A 15,647-nucleotide genomic window follows, 5' to 3' on the forward strand; every position below is an offset into this window, starting at 1 on the left:
TAATTAATGTTGTTGATAACACTATTGCCTGAAATTATTTGGGGGTATTTCACAAAGATTCATATCCAATGAAAATCAATTTTTTATTCCAAGTATAGGTAGTATGTAATAAATAGTCTGCATCACCATATTAGTCAGATCTTGCTCAGGTGATGTGCACTTCTGCTAATTTATCTGTGGATAAACTGTAACATGCGCTCTTTAAAGCCTAAGCATGACTTATGGTGACTCAACTCCTTGGTTAAACATAATGGCCTTCCTAATCAGATGATTTTTTTTTTCTTCCTTTGTGTTACCCTATTCAGGGTGAGATGGATCGATTGGAGTCGTATGTATCACAGGTTGAAAAGCAGAGTTCAAACAACCACACCATCTTCTTTGGTCATTACCCAACGTCCACCATCCTCACATCTCATAGGAGACTTACACAAAACTTGAGGTAAAGTCTTGATTGTCTCTTCATTCTAATTTCCGATTCATTCCAATTTTTTTCCGGGGGGGGGTGCAATCATGAAAGATGGATATAATGCTTAATTGTACACAAAAACATGTAAAAAGGGTTGTTTTTGTCAGAAAGACAATGTTCACAGTTTAAAAGCTATAAAAAATCAGCCTGAATACATGTAAAGAATATTTATTTCACTACCTCCATGCTCTCATGAAAGAATACATGAGGCATATTTCAGGATGATAAAAATACTTGTTCAGTATATTTAAAGATTGGTGATTACTTGCTTTGGTCCATTTGAAAGTCCATATACACGCATGTAGGTTTGAATGCTCATTAGTAAGGAACTGGAGGACTGAAAGTTTTCAAAGGGTTATGATGATGATAAAGGGCAACTAGAATTTTTATTTGGTTTCATCCTGGGTTGAGGGGGGGCACTCAGCTGTATACATTCACAGCCATATATTGAAAACATAATTTTTGCCAATAAAGATATTTGTGCATGGAATGTTTTATGGTGTTAATTGTTAATTTGAGTATATTTTTTGTGGTGGCTGTGAATGGGGAAAGGTTTACATGCATGTTTCTGGATTTTATTACCTAACAGGAATGCCTTGTAATAATCTCCTGAAATATATGACCTCCTATCATGCCTTAATTCTATTTGCTATGAATTGATTATCATTGTAGGAAGGGTATAGCATATCTGTGTGGTCATCTGCATAGTCTTGGTGGGTTAGCCAGGCATATGGAAGCCACACATAAAACAGGGTCACTGGAGCTAGAGGTTGAAGATTGGAAGGTGAATAGAATGTAAGTAGACCCTTTTATTAGCCATTCTTTAATAGGAACACATTGACCCAAATTCACACAAAGGTGGTTTTTAAAACTATAAGGTGAACCCATGGTTTATGCAGATTTCCTGTATAAATTACGCTTATTTACTGCATATATTACATAATTGTTTGATGCTGATGCGCGCTTTTGTCATCGTGCACCAAATTGATGCCTTGAGTGGACTCATTAATTCAAAACAGTGGACTCGAGAATTAAATAGCGTGGATAACCATGGCAACAGGCGCCAATTTGGCGCACTGTGACAAAAGCGTGCATCAGCATTGGAATTTTTTATCATACGCGGTAAATAAGCGTATCTTATACAGGAAATCTGCTTAAACCATGGGTTCAACCGATGGTTTTAAAAACCACCTCTGTGAATTCGGGCTATTAAAATGGGTAAATATGATACCAATATGTATCATTTGTTGACTATTGTAGTCATTATTTAAAGTTTTCGCTATTTAAAATGTCAATCAGAGGCTTAGATGCCATGTGACAAATTCATAGTTATATGCCACAGATGATATGTGCCATAACTTACCAGAATATATTCAAGACAAGGGGATGTCTATTTCATCAATCAAAAGATTATTTAGTGCCTTGTAAATTTCAGAAATGAACCCTAGTAGGCCTACTTTACTTTTCAACTGAAAAGAGATATGCAATTATTATTTGCTGATGTGTGCTTTAAGGGAATGTGTGTTGGCATCATTATTAGGTGGTCTGTCTATGACAGATCACCTATTGTTTTCGTCAGAATTTTCTTTCTTTATTTATTTCTTTCTTTATTCTTGGCACCTATGTTTGTCGCCAACTTTTCTCGAAATTGGCTGAATCAATTTTGCTGATTTTTTCGTCATATATAGAATCTATCATAGAGACGGCAAAATAAGCTTTTCAAGGTCATATGGTCATGATGACGTCATCTACGCGCCATTTTGTAAAATTCTTCATTTGATCATATCTTCATTATCAATTATCAAAAATTAACAATATTTACATGACATTAACTTCATGTCAAGGGTCAACTGTCAATGTCATCAAAGGTCATGTAGAGGTCATGACGCGCGCGTACGTGCGCGTCAAAGGTAAAAAAAATCGTCCAAATGACCTATAAAATTTTTTGGGTACGTTTTAGGTCATTTTAAGCATTTCAAAAATTTGCGCGCGCATATGTGTTTCCGCACATATGCGCGCGCGTTTCCGCGCGTTACACCTTAACACAACGCAGAAAAACCGTTTCTTTTAATATCATTGCATTGCTAATAAAATTCTGAGCAATTTGATACCTTGATCAACCTTCTACAACCATTAATATAGAATTTAACACCCATTAAAGTTTGCAGCACGTGTGCGCGCGAGCTCTCACTATAGGCCATATATGGGCAAAAACATGCCTATTGTAAATTCACTGTAGCTCTTTAAAAAGTCCGTTGACCCCCAATTTTTTTTTCATATATCGATAGAGTATGAGTTGTAGATTTGATTTCATGTCACCATTGTCCCTAAATTATATCGTGACGTCATCAAATAGGCGCCCAAACTAAAAATTTTATTTTTTTCAAAAATGACGTCATCAAATTTATGCAAATTTGGCTGTAACTTCTCGAATATAGATTATTTTTCGCCCAGATTTCGATATGTTGTAGTTTATAATGTACTCTTTCTCCTCAGTTAACATGAATATTCGTTTTGAAAAACGCATCATTGCGTAAAACAGCGATGAAAAGAGGCATGTCATTTTTCCTCATTTTGCGTGTAATCTCTATTGGACATGACTTTTTCCCAAAACTAGATTCGACATTCCTCTATTTCGTGAGCCATATCTCCATTTTTTCTTGTCAGCTTTCCTTGAGCTTTTAACATGTTGTAGCTGAGATTCTGGGCTATCGGAAGTGTGCCCTTCATTTTTTGATCAGATGCCGGGATCATGCCCGTATTTCACTTGCAAAATTGGAATTGTAATTCTCAAAATTGCTTACGTGTAATCTCTATGGGAAATATCGTGGCTCAATGGATAACGCATTTGACTTGCTTTCTCGAGGGCGGAGGTTCGATTCCTGGGGTAGAAAAGATGATTTTTTTTTCATTTTTTTTTTCTTTTTGCCACCTCTTACATGATCCTTTATGATAATTAAAAGGTATGAAAGTTAAAATTTAGCAAGATAAAACAGATTATAATTGTTTTTTTCATATCACATGTATTTTGTGTGTAATCTCTATGGGACATGACTTTTTCTCAAAACTAGATTCGACATTCCTCTATTTCGTGAGCCATATCTCCATTTCTTCTTGTCAGTTTTGCCGGAGCTTTTAATATGTTATAGCTGAGATTCTGGGCTTTCGGTAGTGTGCCCTCCACTTTTTGATCAGATGCCGGGATCATGCCCGTTTTTCACTTGCAATATTGGAATTGTAATTCTCAAAATTGCTTACGTTTAAAGTCTATGGGAAACATTAATAATCACATTGAGCAATGGTCAAAATTTATTCTTAGGATGTCTAGAATCAAGATTATCAATCATATCTAAATTATTCATTTTATACATTAGCCGACTCTGAATGAAAAATCATGACAGACCACCTAATTCGTCCGCATGACGAATTAAATTCTAGTTGTTATTGCTGTTGGTATTGCTGTCTATATGATCATTGTCATCATAATTATCATCTTCAGTATCATCACCGTCATCATCATCAGTTCATCACTAACATTAATATGTTTCCTCAGGTATTAAAGCTTAAATAGTAATCATTACATTTCTTCTAAAGGTACCGGATAATGGCATTTGATCATGATATGCTGTCTTTTGTGGATGTGAAGCTGAACGAGTGGCCAGCCATTGTCATTACCAACCCTAAGAGAGCTCGATTTATGGCACCGGAACATGAACCAGTCCATAAAATGATCCATTCAACACACATAAGGTAATTCCTTAACTTGTGAGTTGTAATCTTGGAGCGATAGAATCTTTCCTGCTTTGCCTATATTCAATTGCGATTTACTATTGTCAGAATATGAACCTTGTGTTGTTCTGAATCACATGTGAATTTCTATTTGTTCATACATGTGTGTAGTTTTGTTAATGGGAAATCATGCAGTATGATTTGATTTGATTTATTGTTTTCTTCTGCATTCCTAACATTGGTATACAATACAATTTTCATTACGTACATGTAACAAACATAATATATTGGTTATCGTTTTTGTTATGAGTCATAGAGAGAAAAAATAAAAATAAAAAAATTATTCTAAACAAATATGATATACTACCAACTAAGAAAATTTAACATTTACATTTTGCAGGAGGATTGTCATTGTAAGCAGATTGCTTGAAATAAAATGATAACCCCAGAATAAAGTTCATTGAATTAATATAGATACATTTAGAAAGCAGAATGGAAATGTTATTTTGTTCATTTGGGTGAATGGACAAATTATATATTGATATATAAATTAAATGTGGAGCGTTTTGGCCCAGTGGATTAGTCTTCGGACTTTGAAACAGAGGGTCGTGGGTTTGAATCCCAACCATGGCATAATTTCCTTCAGCAAGAAACTGATCTACAATGTGCTGCACTCAACGCAGGTGAGGTAAATGGGTACTGGTAGGAAGAATTTTCCTTAAAAAGCTGTGTGAGCTATGAACGCCTAGCTTAGCCGGGTAATATAGGAGCGCCTTGAGCACCTAACAAGGTGGATATGTGTGCAATATAAATACCCTATATTATTATTATTAAATGTATACATTGAAACTGTATATAAAGACCACTCAAGGGAGACACTGCAGGTGGTCTTTGTGTACAGGTTCCTGTAATACATACATGTACTATAGGATAATACTTCAGTGGAAACCAAAGTTGTTAATTAATTGTTTACCAAGTGCATAAGTGGAGATGAATAGATGTTTAATACACTTGCAAGTAAAGGACTGAGGGAGGGCGGGGGGGGGGGGGGGGGGAGGGAGGTACCACTCATTCGTAGGTATAGATGGTTATCAGGGCATTATAAGATCGTGACTCGGGAAAAGGAAATAACCTCTTTATAGAAGTATCTTCCTTCCTGGTTTTCAAATATCACCAATATTCATTACTTGAAATGCTTTTATGCCAGGAATGATGGCCAAGGTATTAATGACGATTAGATCATTGAGCACTCTTCAGAGTGGATATAAGCACTACATGATTATGTTGCATTAATATTATCCTTATTTAAAGCACTTTATCATAATTCTTAATAAATTTGGGGCTTCCCAAGCATTCAAGAATCTGTTCTACATCTTCACAGGGTGCTAGTCTTCTCGCCAGACCCCATTAAAGTAGTAACAATCAGCATTGATGGACATGTCATTGGAGCTGCCAAACATGTAGAAGGCCCTCTATATGTAGCACCATGGAAACCTGGAATGTACTCAAAAGGGTTACATGAAATATCAGTCATAGCTGAGGCAAGTATTGAAGATGTGTAGTAGTGAGAGAGGTAACACTTGGGATATTTCACTACTTTATTGACGTCAGATCATAAATTATTAACACAGGTAACATGTGTTTGAACAAAATTAGTTTAGAATGGCCAATATTTGTAAAATAGAATCATTGGCCCGTATTCTGAACTCGGATTTAATTACAACTGTGGTCAAAATATGGAAAGCCAATTGTGACACAGATATGTTAAAGTTGTCATTAGATTTGGTACTCAAACCGTTAAAAACTCTTGAAATGTCAAGTAAAATACTTTTCTTCACAATTAACTGCATGAGGGGAGAGCAAAATAAAGAGAAACATCCAATATGAACAACATTTTGATACTTTCAGCTTCCAATAATTTTAGCGCACTTCAGAGTAAGGGCCAATTGAGTCTTGTACAAGGGTCAAGTCAAAGCCTCTTGTGTGAAGAACAAAAAGAATTATATTTCTGCTTACTTTGTATTTTCATATGAGATCAGAAGTGGAGCAAAAGTAAACTTATTTCTTTCTATTTGAATGTATATCTTTATCCAGTAGTTTGACTGTTTCATTTATCATTTGTAATATTAAAATTTTCATTATGCAAATTGTAATTCAAAGAAAAACATCCTGTATCACAAATTTGTGTTTATATATATTTTCAGATATGCATGCTTATATATTTTGAAAACTAATTTTTCTTTGAAGACTTAATGAAATACTTTTTAACATATGCATTTTAAGCAGCTTATAATTGATTTATTTCATTTAATTTTCTTGCAGGATTTCAGTGGGCGATCTAACGTCAACAAAGAGCACTTCTCGCTGGATGACAGCAAGCCGGAACAGTGGTTCATTGCAACAGTTGTTCTTCTTATAGATATCACAAAAGCAGTAAGTCTGTTGTTTCTCCATTTTAATATGATTATCACATTTTACACCTATATTATTGTATTTGTACAATACATGTTGTGAAAAGGGTAAGCAGGGGCGGATCCAGAATTTTCCAAAGGGGGGGGGGCAAATTTTTTGGAGAAAAATTTTGTCAAACCCCCCCCCAAAAAAAAAAACCTGCTTTAAAGGCATTTTTTATATTAAATCTTTAAATTTTGTTTCTCAAAAGGAGGGCATGTTCCCCCTGTGCCGTCCCCCTGGATCCGCACCTGAGCACTGACGAGTTTGTCATTCACTTACAACAATTCCCATAGTAACAATGAGTGAACAATATTTGACAGCCAATCAAAACCATGGTTTTCACTTGGTGCTCATATACTACCCAAATAGAGACTGTAGAAAATGTAGAAATAATAAATTCATTTTATAAAACAGGTTGAGAGATTATGAAGTTGCATTATTCAACAAGTTTAATTAAGCAGCATTAAAACATTAAATGATGTGGTTGTTTTATATTTCTTTCATTTCAGTTTATGCTGTGGAATTTCCTTATGTTGTGCCCAATTATACTTCTTCTTGTTATGCTTCGTACACAAGTCAGAAAAACAGCAGCAGGTAACAGAATCATTAATGATTAAAACAGTTTGTAATCTATTTTTAAAATATGAAAGATTTAAAGTTAAATTGAAAGTTTAAAAAGTGATTGTAGCAGATCTTTATGTATATTTTTATTTCTTTGCACTTGTTTGAATGGAAGTATGAAATTTTGATGATATTATACATAGCATGTATCAAATGTAGTTGCGTTTTTAAATGACTAAGAAAAAATAGTCATGCTGAGTCTTATGGACTAGGCTTGAAATCCCTGCATTAGGGGCTGTTGCTATTCTTCCCAATCTATTTTTCATACCTACATCACAGCCTATCCCCATACACCTGATTTCTCATCTTGTGTCTTGATTCATTGTATCCTGCCTGAAATTCCACACATTGATAGTCTTTGAATTAGATATTTCTGAAAATCTATAACTGGAGGTTATAATTTTTTTTGTGTGTAGAAGATCTTTATAAAGCACCTTTAATATTTTTCAATCTCTTTTTATCCTTTTGATAACAGGTTTTTACCGTAGTGTTGTAGTAAGGGGCTTAATACGTCTCTCACATGTGGATCTGTTCTTCTACTCAATAATAGGACTGTTAGTCTATCCTTATATAGGTGAGTAATTTGACTGGTATTTACCATATAAGAGGAAATAAGAGAAATCCAGAGCAATTACAATTAATACTCAAATGAATAAGGATAGGAAGATATGTGTTTTTAGGTGAAATATTTAGAAGAGAACAAGAGAGATGCCTTACAATTAAAATTCAATAGTGCAGAGGTCGTGCATTTACCACAAAGTCAACAAATAATTAGGCCTATTATAGATGCAAATCAGGAGCAATATACAGGTTTCTTGTATTGTTTCTTCTGAGATTGTTCTACTACTACTTCTACCGCTGTTTTTACCACTACTATAGTAACTACTACTGTTACTACTACTACTACTACTACTACTACTACTACTACTACTACTACTACTACTACTACTACTACTACTACTACTACTACTACTACTACTACTACTACTACTACTTCTACTACTACTACTACTACTACTACTACTACTACTACTACTTCTACTTCTACTACTACTTCTTCTACTTCTACTACTACTTCTACTTCTACTACTACTACTACTACTACTACTACTACTACTACTACTACTACTACTACTACTACTACTACTACTACTACTACTACTACTATTCCTCCTACTATGGCTATGATGGCAACTATTGCTATAACTACAGCTACTACTCACGCCATATAATGGGGGCACCCCCACCCCCCCCCCCAAAAAAAAAAGGGAGGAGGAAGAAAGAAAATAGAAGAAAACATAGTTCCATGGCCAAGAAAAAAAAGAAAAAAAGGTAAGAATAGGAATGATAAAACAATAAGATATTTTTAAACAATAAATTATGAATGGATTTTTTATATTATATTCTGAAAATTATTCCAAATCTATCTAACAAAATAGATTTTTATTCTAAAAATGTTAACATTTTTCCCAAAGGCTGTCCAAAACATGCAATGTGGGTGGTACCTAAATGTGTAATGATTTAATCAGAGAGGTAATTTAATTTTGGCACATCATGGCATATGGGAACTTGTACACAAAAAAGTGCAGAAATTGTCAGAATATTAAAGGTTCGTAGCCATATAATAAATTGTGCAATGACAAGGAGAGCATATTTAACAAATCATAAGCCTTCATTCATAATGAAGGAACTCATATTGTAATCATTTTCAGAGCTTTCTACCATTCTATTATCATGCATGTAAGTTTAGTGGTTTGGTATCTTAAGTATTCACTGAATATTCAGATTTATTTCAAATCTTACCTGCGATATTTCATATTTTTCATGAAAGGTCCATGGTGTATAGGTCACTTTTTGACTGGACACATAGGAGTGTCCACTGCCTATGGTATTTATACAATAGGGTCCTGGGTTCCAGAGACATTTGGCATGGTTGTTACAGTAATTGATGTAAGTATACAAAGATAGTTCTTACCAAGATATCACATTATCTCTGCTAGATTGATCTTGTTGCCTTAGTACTTTTCTTGAAGTGGTGATTTATCTCAAACCTTTGTTATAATCATTTAGTTTTAAATCATATACTTTATCTTTATGATGTGCCGTCACTTGAGAATGACTCATAGCTGAGCAGAAGACTGAATATTTTTTGTTTGTTTTAATTTGCATTTTTTTTTGTCTTCAATTGTGTTGTACTCTGATCTGGGGTTTGCAACATCAACATTTTGCAGTACAAAATTCAAATGAAATTCCTAAAAAGAAATATTTTCAGAGTGTATTTTAATTTAAATTCGTTCATTCAAATTTTTTTGAAAGCATCAAATCATTCAGAGAAATATCTTGCTATGTTTGATGATATGATTTCATTTTTGAGGTGTATACTAACTTTTGGGCCTAAGTGTATGTAAGTGAAAGTTGTTATTTATGATCTCATATTTCTCCTTATTTTTCCAACAGACATTATTAATATATATCCCGCTCATACTCTTCTGTGCTATTCACCTGTCACCACCACCCCCTCATGTGTCCAACGGGACGGTCTCCAGCTCAAATCGGAACGCCAAGAGGCAAAACAGCGCCCTCAATCTTGTATGGACACTGGTCAGTATACCAGGCATGATCCTGGGTGCTTTATTTCAGGCCTACAATCTCTACAATCTGTACAGCGCGTATGGATGGTTAACTCTCTTCATCTCTCCCAAGTTCTTGTGGTCCTATCTCTGGTCGTACTACCTTGCCTATCGCGCAGTGACAGCGGGACCTGTATGGGTTCGTCAACGGTCCTGTTAACGTGATTTAAATGCGGTGTTTTCAGTCGTCTGGTGCATTCCGTCGAATTATGAAATAAACCAAATGAAATGAGTGATCAAGAGAGGTCTATATGTTTATTGACCAAAAAATGGTGTATGAACAATGGTGATGACTCTTCATGAAGTATGAATCATTTGAGAATATATATATTGGATATTTGAAGCATTTGTTGAGATTTTCTGTCCGCTGTGTATCCAAGTAACTTATTACTATTTTAAAGTAATATATACCAGTGTTGTTTTCCAACACGGCATTATGCACATGATAATTCTGTACCATTTGATACTTACAGTATAACGAGGTGAATTATTTTATAGTGCACTGTTATGAGCTATGTTTTGAATGAGAGTTAACATTTTTTTTATTGATGTGCTTGTTGGTAGTTAGATTTGAGTCAATCTCCAGATATTCTGGAATATTGTAACGTAGTTTTTATATTGCACTGTGATGAAATGTTGTAATATTTCATGTACTTAGTGTACTAAAAGCTCTGTAAATTTACTTTTTTTTTTACATTGATGTAAGATATTAGAGATCAATTAATGTAAACCGAATAAGTGGCTTATGCTGATCTTGCAGTGTCTGTGTGTGTTTGTGTGTGTAATTGACCTTTAACCTAATTGTATGTTGAATTTTTAATACATAGTTCTGTCGCACATCGCACAATTGCTGTCATTCATATACTTTGAAAAGCAGCAGAGGCTCTTAAACTGAGATATCAAAATAGCAAAATTTGCCTAACCAATTTTGATCAGCCATAAAGCAATCACAAACACGAAAGAATAAGGATATAGCTAACCTTCTAAGACAACTTTTGAAAAGAGGATATGAATATCTAGCTTTGAATGGGCTTATGATTAAACCAGCCATTTTCCTGTCTGTATTCTGTTGATGAAATTGCGTATAATCAGCTTGGAAAACCTTAAGAAAGAAACTGATTTTTATTTTATCACAACACCAATACCATCAGTGATCCTGAAATCACCCAATATCAGTTATTGAAAGCACAATACCAAGCAATGTTCATCCTAACACAAGCCTTGTTTCAAGTTTGGTGTTATAGCAGATGCTTATTTTGCCTTGACACCAACACCAGCATTCAACACCACTTAAAAGTTTTTCGTTACAATACACAGTCAGGCAATACAAAGAAATTTCAATTGAGATTCTTATCCATGTCACTGAGTACAGTGTAGGCTTATATCCACTTGGGTTGAATAACTAAGTACAGTGTGTACACTACCATTTTTATTTCATAAAACCAATTTGGGATGTTTTTTTGTGAAATGATCAAATGGTTTCTGTTTGATAGTAGTTAATAGTCAAGCAGACCTTTGGTGTAAGTACAGGAAATTTGGAATTTTGTATGATTGAAAAGGTTAATGTTGAATTTCAATTTAAGACCCTCCATGTTGGATAGAAATGTGATCATGTTATTTCCAGTTTCTGTATTGGACAAAGTGGATGTTGCAAGAAACTTTTTGGAAACCATTGCAAACTCACAACTGAAAGATCAGTTTTGACTGTACAAATTGAATCTATGCTGTAATCAGTCGCAAACCAATACACAGTTTTGTGACTGAGTTAAGGACCTGAAATTGACTTTTAATCAATTCCAAGTTTCTTTTAAACCCCCTTAAGTGGTGTTAGAGTGATTACAGGTATTAAACAAAATTGACACATCTGTTTAACCTGGAAATAAGACAAATGATAATACATTAAATTTTAAATGACATACTGGTTTTGAAAAAAGGGGATGATGTAGTGTATGTGATATGAGACTACATTGTAAATGTGGATTATACAAAATGAGATTGAACCAAATTACATTCCTCCCATATTACCTATACATATAAACATATTTTCCATGAATCGTATCTGCAATATTTGAGTATAAAAGATGGATGATTCATTACAGTAGCCTATAGAATCATGACTTCTGACCTTGCCAATTGTTTGCCCATTGTTGATCTGTATTTGTGATAATTTTACAGATCCGTTACCAGTATTTTGTCATGATTTTCTTGAAAAAGAAAATCAGTTCCAATATACAGGGTGCTTTTAAGCTCTTAAATATGTTAAACATCTTCCTTTTATTTTTATTTTGCAGTGTCTGCCAAGTTAGGTTTTGCTGAATTTCATTTAATGGGAACAATGATTTATACATGTAGCATTTTCATTGTGTGTGTCATATATATAGTTATGTTGTAATGTGTTTCCATTTGAATGATTTGAATGTAGAAGGAAACAAATGTATTTCCTAAATTGCTGATCATTACCACCACCACCCCAACCACCATCACCACCACAACTATCATCACCACCACAACTATCACCACCACCACCTCCACCACCATCATCATCATTATCATCAACAACGTTATCTTCATCACTCCATCCACCACCATCATCATCATCTTCATCATTTTCACCATCGTCATCAGACTTTGCGAGCATCTCCATTATACAGTGCGTATCAAAGAAAAGTTTACACTTTGAAAAAGACCTGGGAATTAGAAAATATACAACATGTGGGTTTTTTTTTTCACATATAAATTTAGGTTTGGGTCTCATCTATCCAATGAAAGTAAAAGTTTTGACAGAATGTTACACTTGAGTGAGCACTGTCCATTTTTGTAAAGCTCGCAGAAATCTGTTTGCGCAGAAATGCTCGTTTTCACGCTGTGTCAAGTGGAAAGGGCGAAATCAAACCCTGCGACACATTTCTCATATAATTCCCTTGCACTTTTAGTCAATTGAAGTAAAACGGATACATTCAAGCATCTTGTAACAACTTTGCCGCCCAAATTGACATTTCAACACTTAGTAAGCATAACCTTTAACCTTTTTGTGCCAGCTGGATCTTAGGACATAACTGAATCTGAACAAAAGTTTATTTCAGACATCTCTAGCATTTTTTCACTAAGTTTTTATCATTTAAAGTGGGTTTACATTTCATTTTTCATTTAATACTTGTTTCTCCACACTTTTCACAAGCTTGACAATGATTATCAAAATGAAAATCAAGCCTTAGCCATTTCATGTAAATTACAGCTCAGTGTAAAGCAAATATCGTCACGATGGCCTCGGTGTGTGGGGAAGTGGGGTGGGGCGCAATGCACTCTTCGAAGTGTTTTTGGCAAGGAAACAAGTTTAAAAAGGTAAAAGATATCTTCAAATCAATTTTCCTAGCTAAATTCCACATGTTCTTCATGATTAAGGTCTACTTTTATCAGCATAACTATTTCAAAGTTCTGCGCAAATCATTTTTCACTAACTTTTCAAAAGTGAGTGGTGCTCACTCAAGCGGAAATATTTTTCGACAGTTATATCGTCATTTGCTTAAATGGATCTGTACCAATGTTAAAGTGTGGAAAATCTTCAGGAAATTACAAATGTATAATTTTACAGGATTTTTTCAAAGTGTAAACTTTTTTTTGATACGCACTGTAGAGAGAAAGAAGTTCATTTAATCTTTTGATCAAATTATCAAACCTTTGTAATATGATGATATAAAGTGCCTCGGATATTATATGTATGCTTTTAATATTTTTCAAAGTCTTGCTGTAGAAGTCATTGTCTCGCTGGATCAAGAAAAATCAAAGCATTAAAAAAATGAATTCATTGTTTTATTCAAAGGACGAAATGCTTCAGTTTTATTGCATTTGATGGATGATTCTTTACATGTTATTTTTTTTTTTTCATTTGATCGTGTTTCATTGCAGAGTGATCAGTGTTTCTTTCTATCATGTATAGGTGTACTGTTTTACATCTACATTGTCTTTGTATTTAAAGCATGGAAAGCTGTTTTCTCAGAATTACTATCGATTTTGGCTTTGATTAGATGGACCATTAATACTAAAAAGTGGATGTCATGTCCATGCTTCTGTTCAGTGTGTATGGCTGGATGGGTGTGGGGGTATGATGGTGATAAAATTCTGCTGTTTCATCCGTATCTTCTGTTGAATTATATCAAAGTAGATATTTACTATTTCTACAAATACACTGTTTTACTATTCATGTAGACATACAACTCAAAACCAATCTTGATTGAATTTCTACTGCTATGTGAATAGAAGGGTTTCTACTGTTTGTTCCTAAATTAGAATTATGCAAAATAGTGGACACTACTTTATTCTGTTTTTTATGCAAACTATTTATATGTATGCTATTTAAATATCTTATTCAGAATGCATTTGATATTTATATATGAATATAAGTGGCATTTTTGCCTTTGATTGTGAAAGAAAATATATCACATTGACTAAACATGCTTTTGTGGCACACTAATTTGAGAGGAATGTGTAAAATAAAAATCATGAAATACTGTAATGTATAGCAATTTGAATTAAAATATCATATAAATATACCAGGATTTGAGTAAGTATTATAGGAATTATTTGTCCAAGGTTGGACTGGCATTACAATTAATAGTAATATTATAGTATAGTAATTTTGCCAGTACAAATGAGGATGAATATTTCCCTCTATACTTTCAAAATGAGGCCTGGTATATTTGTTTAATATCCTACTTGTAGTAAGTAAAAAAAAAGATCTTGATAATCCAGTTCCTGTACTTGTAGGTTTTTTATTCCGAACCAAAATATAGATAATGCGCTGTGCAGACTGACCTACTTTTCCTGAAGCCACGATTTCAGTAGGACACAGATTAGTGCCTGCGCCGTCCCTTTATGGGACTTGCCCAGTAGAGACATCTTGTTAAACAGTGTGCGAGAGATTGCATGATCTGTGACGTCAATAATTGAATAGTGCTTTTTTCCATCATTGACATCACAGAATAGTAGATTTTCTTCAGTGGGCATTTCATTTTCAACATCGCAAACTGCAGTAAGAATATACACGATTCAGTTTATGTAAGATATATATATATATATATATAGTTGTATAATTTATTAAAAGTAATAATGATGATTGTCACTATTTTTGCAATATTTATCACTACAATGGTAATAAGTTGACATTTAACCCCATCAACTACAGAAATTTTGCTTCTGTTTTTTAATCTAAAATAACCATCATACCTACCATTTCTGCCAAATTTATGCTTACAATTCAATTTGAATATGACATCCTAGGACTTTTGTTGATTTAATTAATCATGTAAGGCTATTTAAATAGAGGCTCAAAATTCTTTTTTTATATAGATAAAGAATATGAATCAGTATACCATTAAATGTAATCAGAATTCTCATATGTGATTGAATTTGTAACAGCAGTGGCTTTTATTGAAGAGTTTAATGAAAAGACAATGGATGTATGTGTACCTGGTCAGAAGAATGTAGTGTGACTCTTTCATCAATTTGTATTAATAGTAAAAGTTTGCAATATTTTCAAGTGAAAAGAACTTCACAGTATTATTAGTGTATTTTCCTTTTTTAGTGGGGATTTGAATTTGCTGACATCAAAATGTTTGTTGATATTATAATCATTAATATAGTGTTTACTAGGCAGACAAAAAAAACCTGAATATATTATTCAGTGAAGAGACATGCAAAACATTAAGAATTGAGAGACAGGTTCTAGACAAGAAAACTTGGAGAGGAGT

At 33.8% G+C, this 15,647-nt stretch overlaps 1 protein-coding gene across 1 annotated transcript in view; it reads left to right on the top strand.

Moving 5' to 3' along the window:
- LOC121419044 (transmembrane protein 62-like) overlaps positions 1–12,441 on the top strand; it is a 28,736-nt gene extending 16,295 nt beyond the window's left edge. Inside the window, exons 7-15 of the mRNA XM_041613324.1 lie at positions 306–439; positions 1,139–1,261; positions 4,061–4,216; positions 5,577–5,736; positions 6,518–6,628; positions 7,159–7,243; positions 7,746–7,844; positions 9,102–9,220; positions 9,728–12,441. Of these exons, the coding sequence (XP_041469258.1) occupies positions 306–439; positions 1,139–1,261; positions 4,061–4,216; positions 5,577–5,736; positions 6,518–6,628; positions 7,159–7,243; positions 7,746–7,844; positions 9,102–9,220; positions 9,728–10,060 (1,320 nt within the window). The 3' untranslated portion in view covers positions 10,061–12,441. The remainder of the gene's footprint in view (positions 1–305; positions 440–1,138; positions 1,262–4,060; positions 4,217–5,576; positions 5,737–6,517; positions 6,629–7,158; positions 7,244–7,745; positions 7,845–9,101; positions 9,221–9,727) is intronic.
- The last annotated feature ends 3,206 nt before the right edge of the window (positions 12,442–15,647 follow it).

Source organism: Lytechinus variegatus, chromosome 7 (assembly GCF_018143015.1).
Source record: "Lytechinus variegatus isolate NC3 chromosome 7, Lvar_3.0, whole genome shotgun sequence".
In the NCBI taxonomy this organism is placed as follows: Eukaryota; Metazoa; Echinodermata; class Echinoidea; order Temnopleuroida; family Toxopneustidae; genus Lytechinus; species Lytechinus variegatus.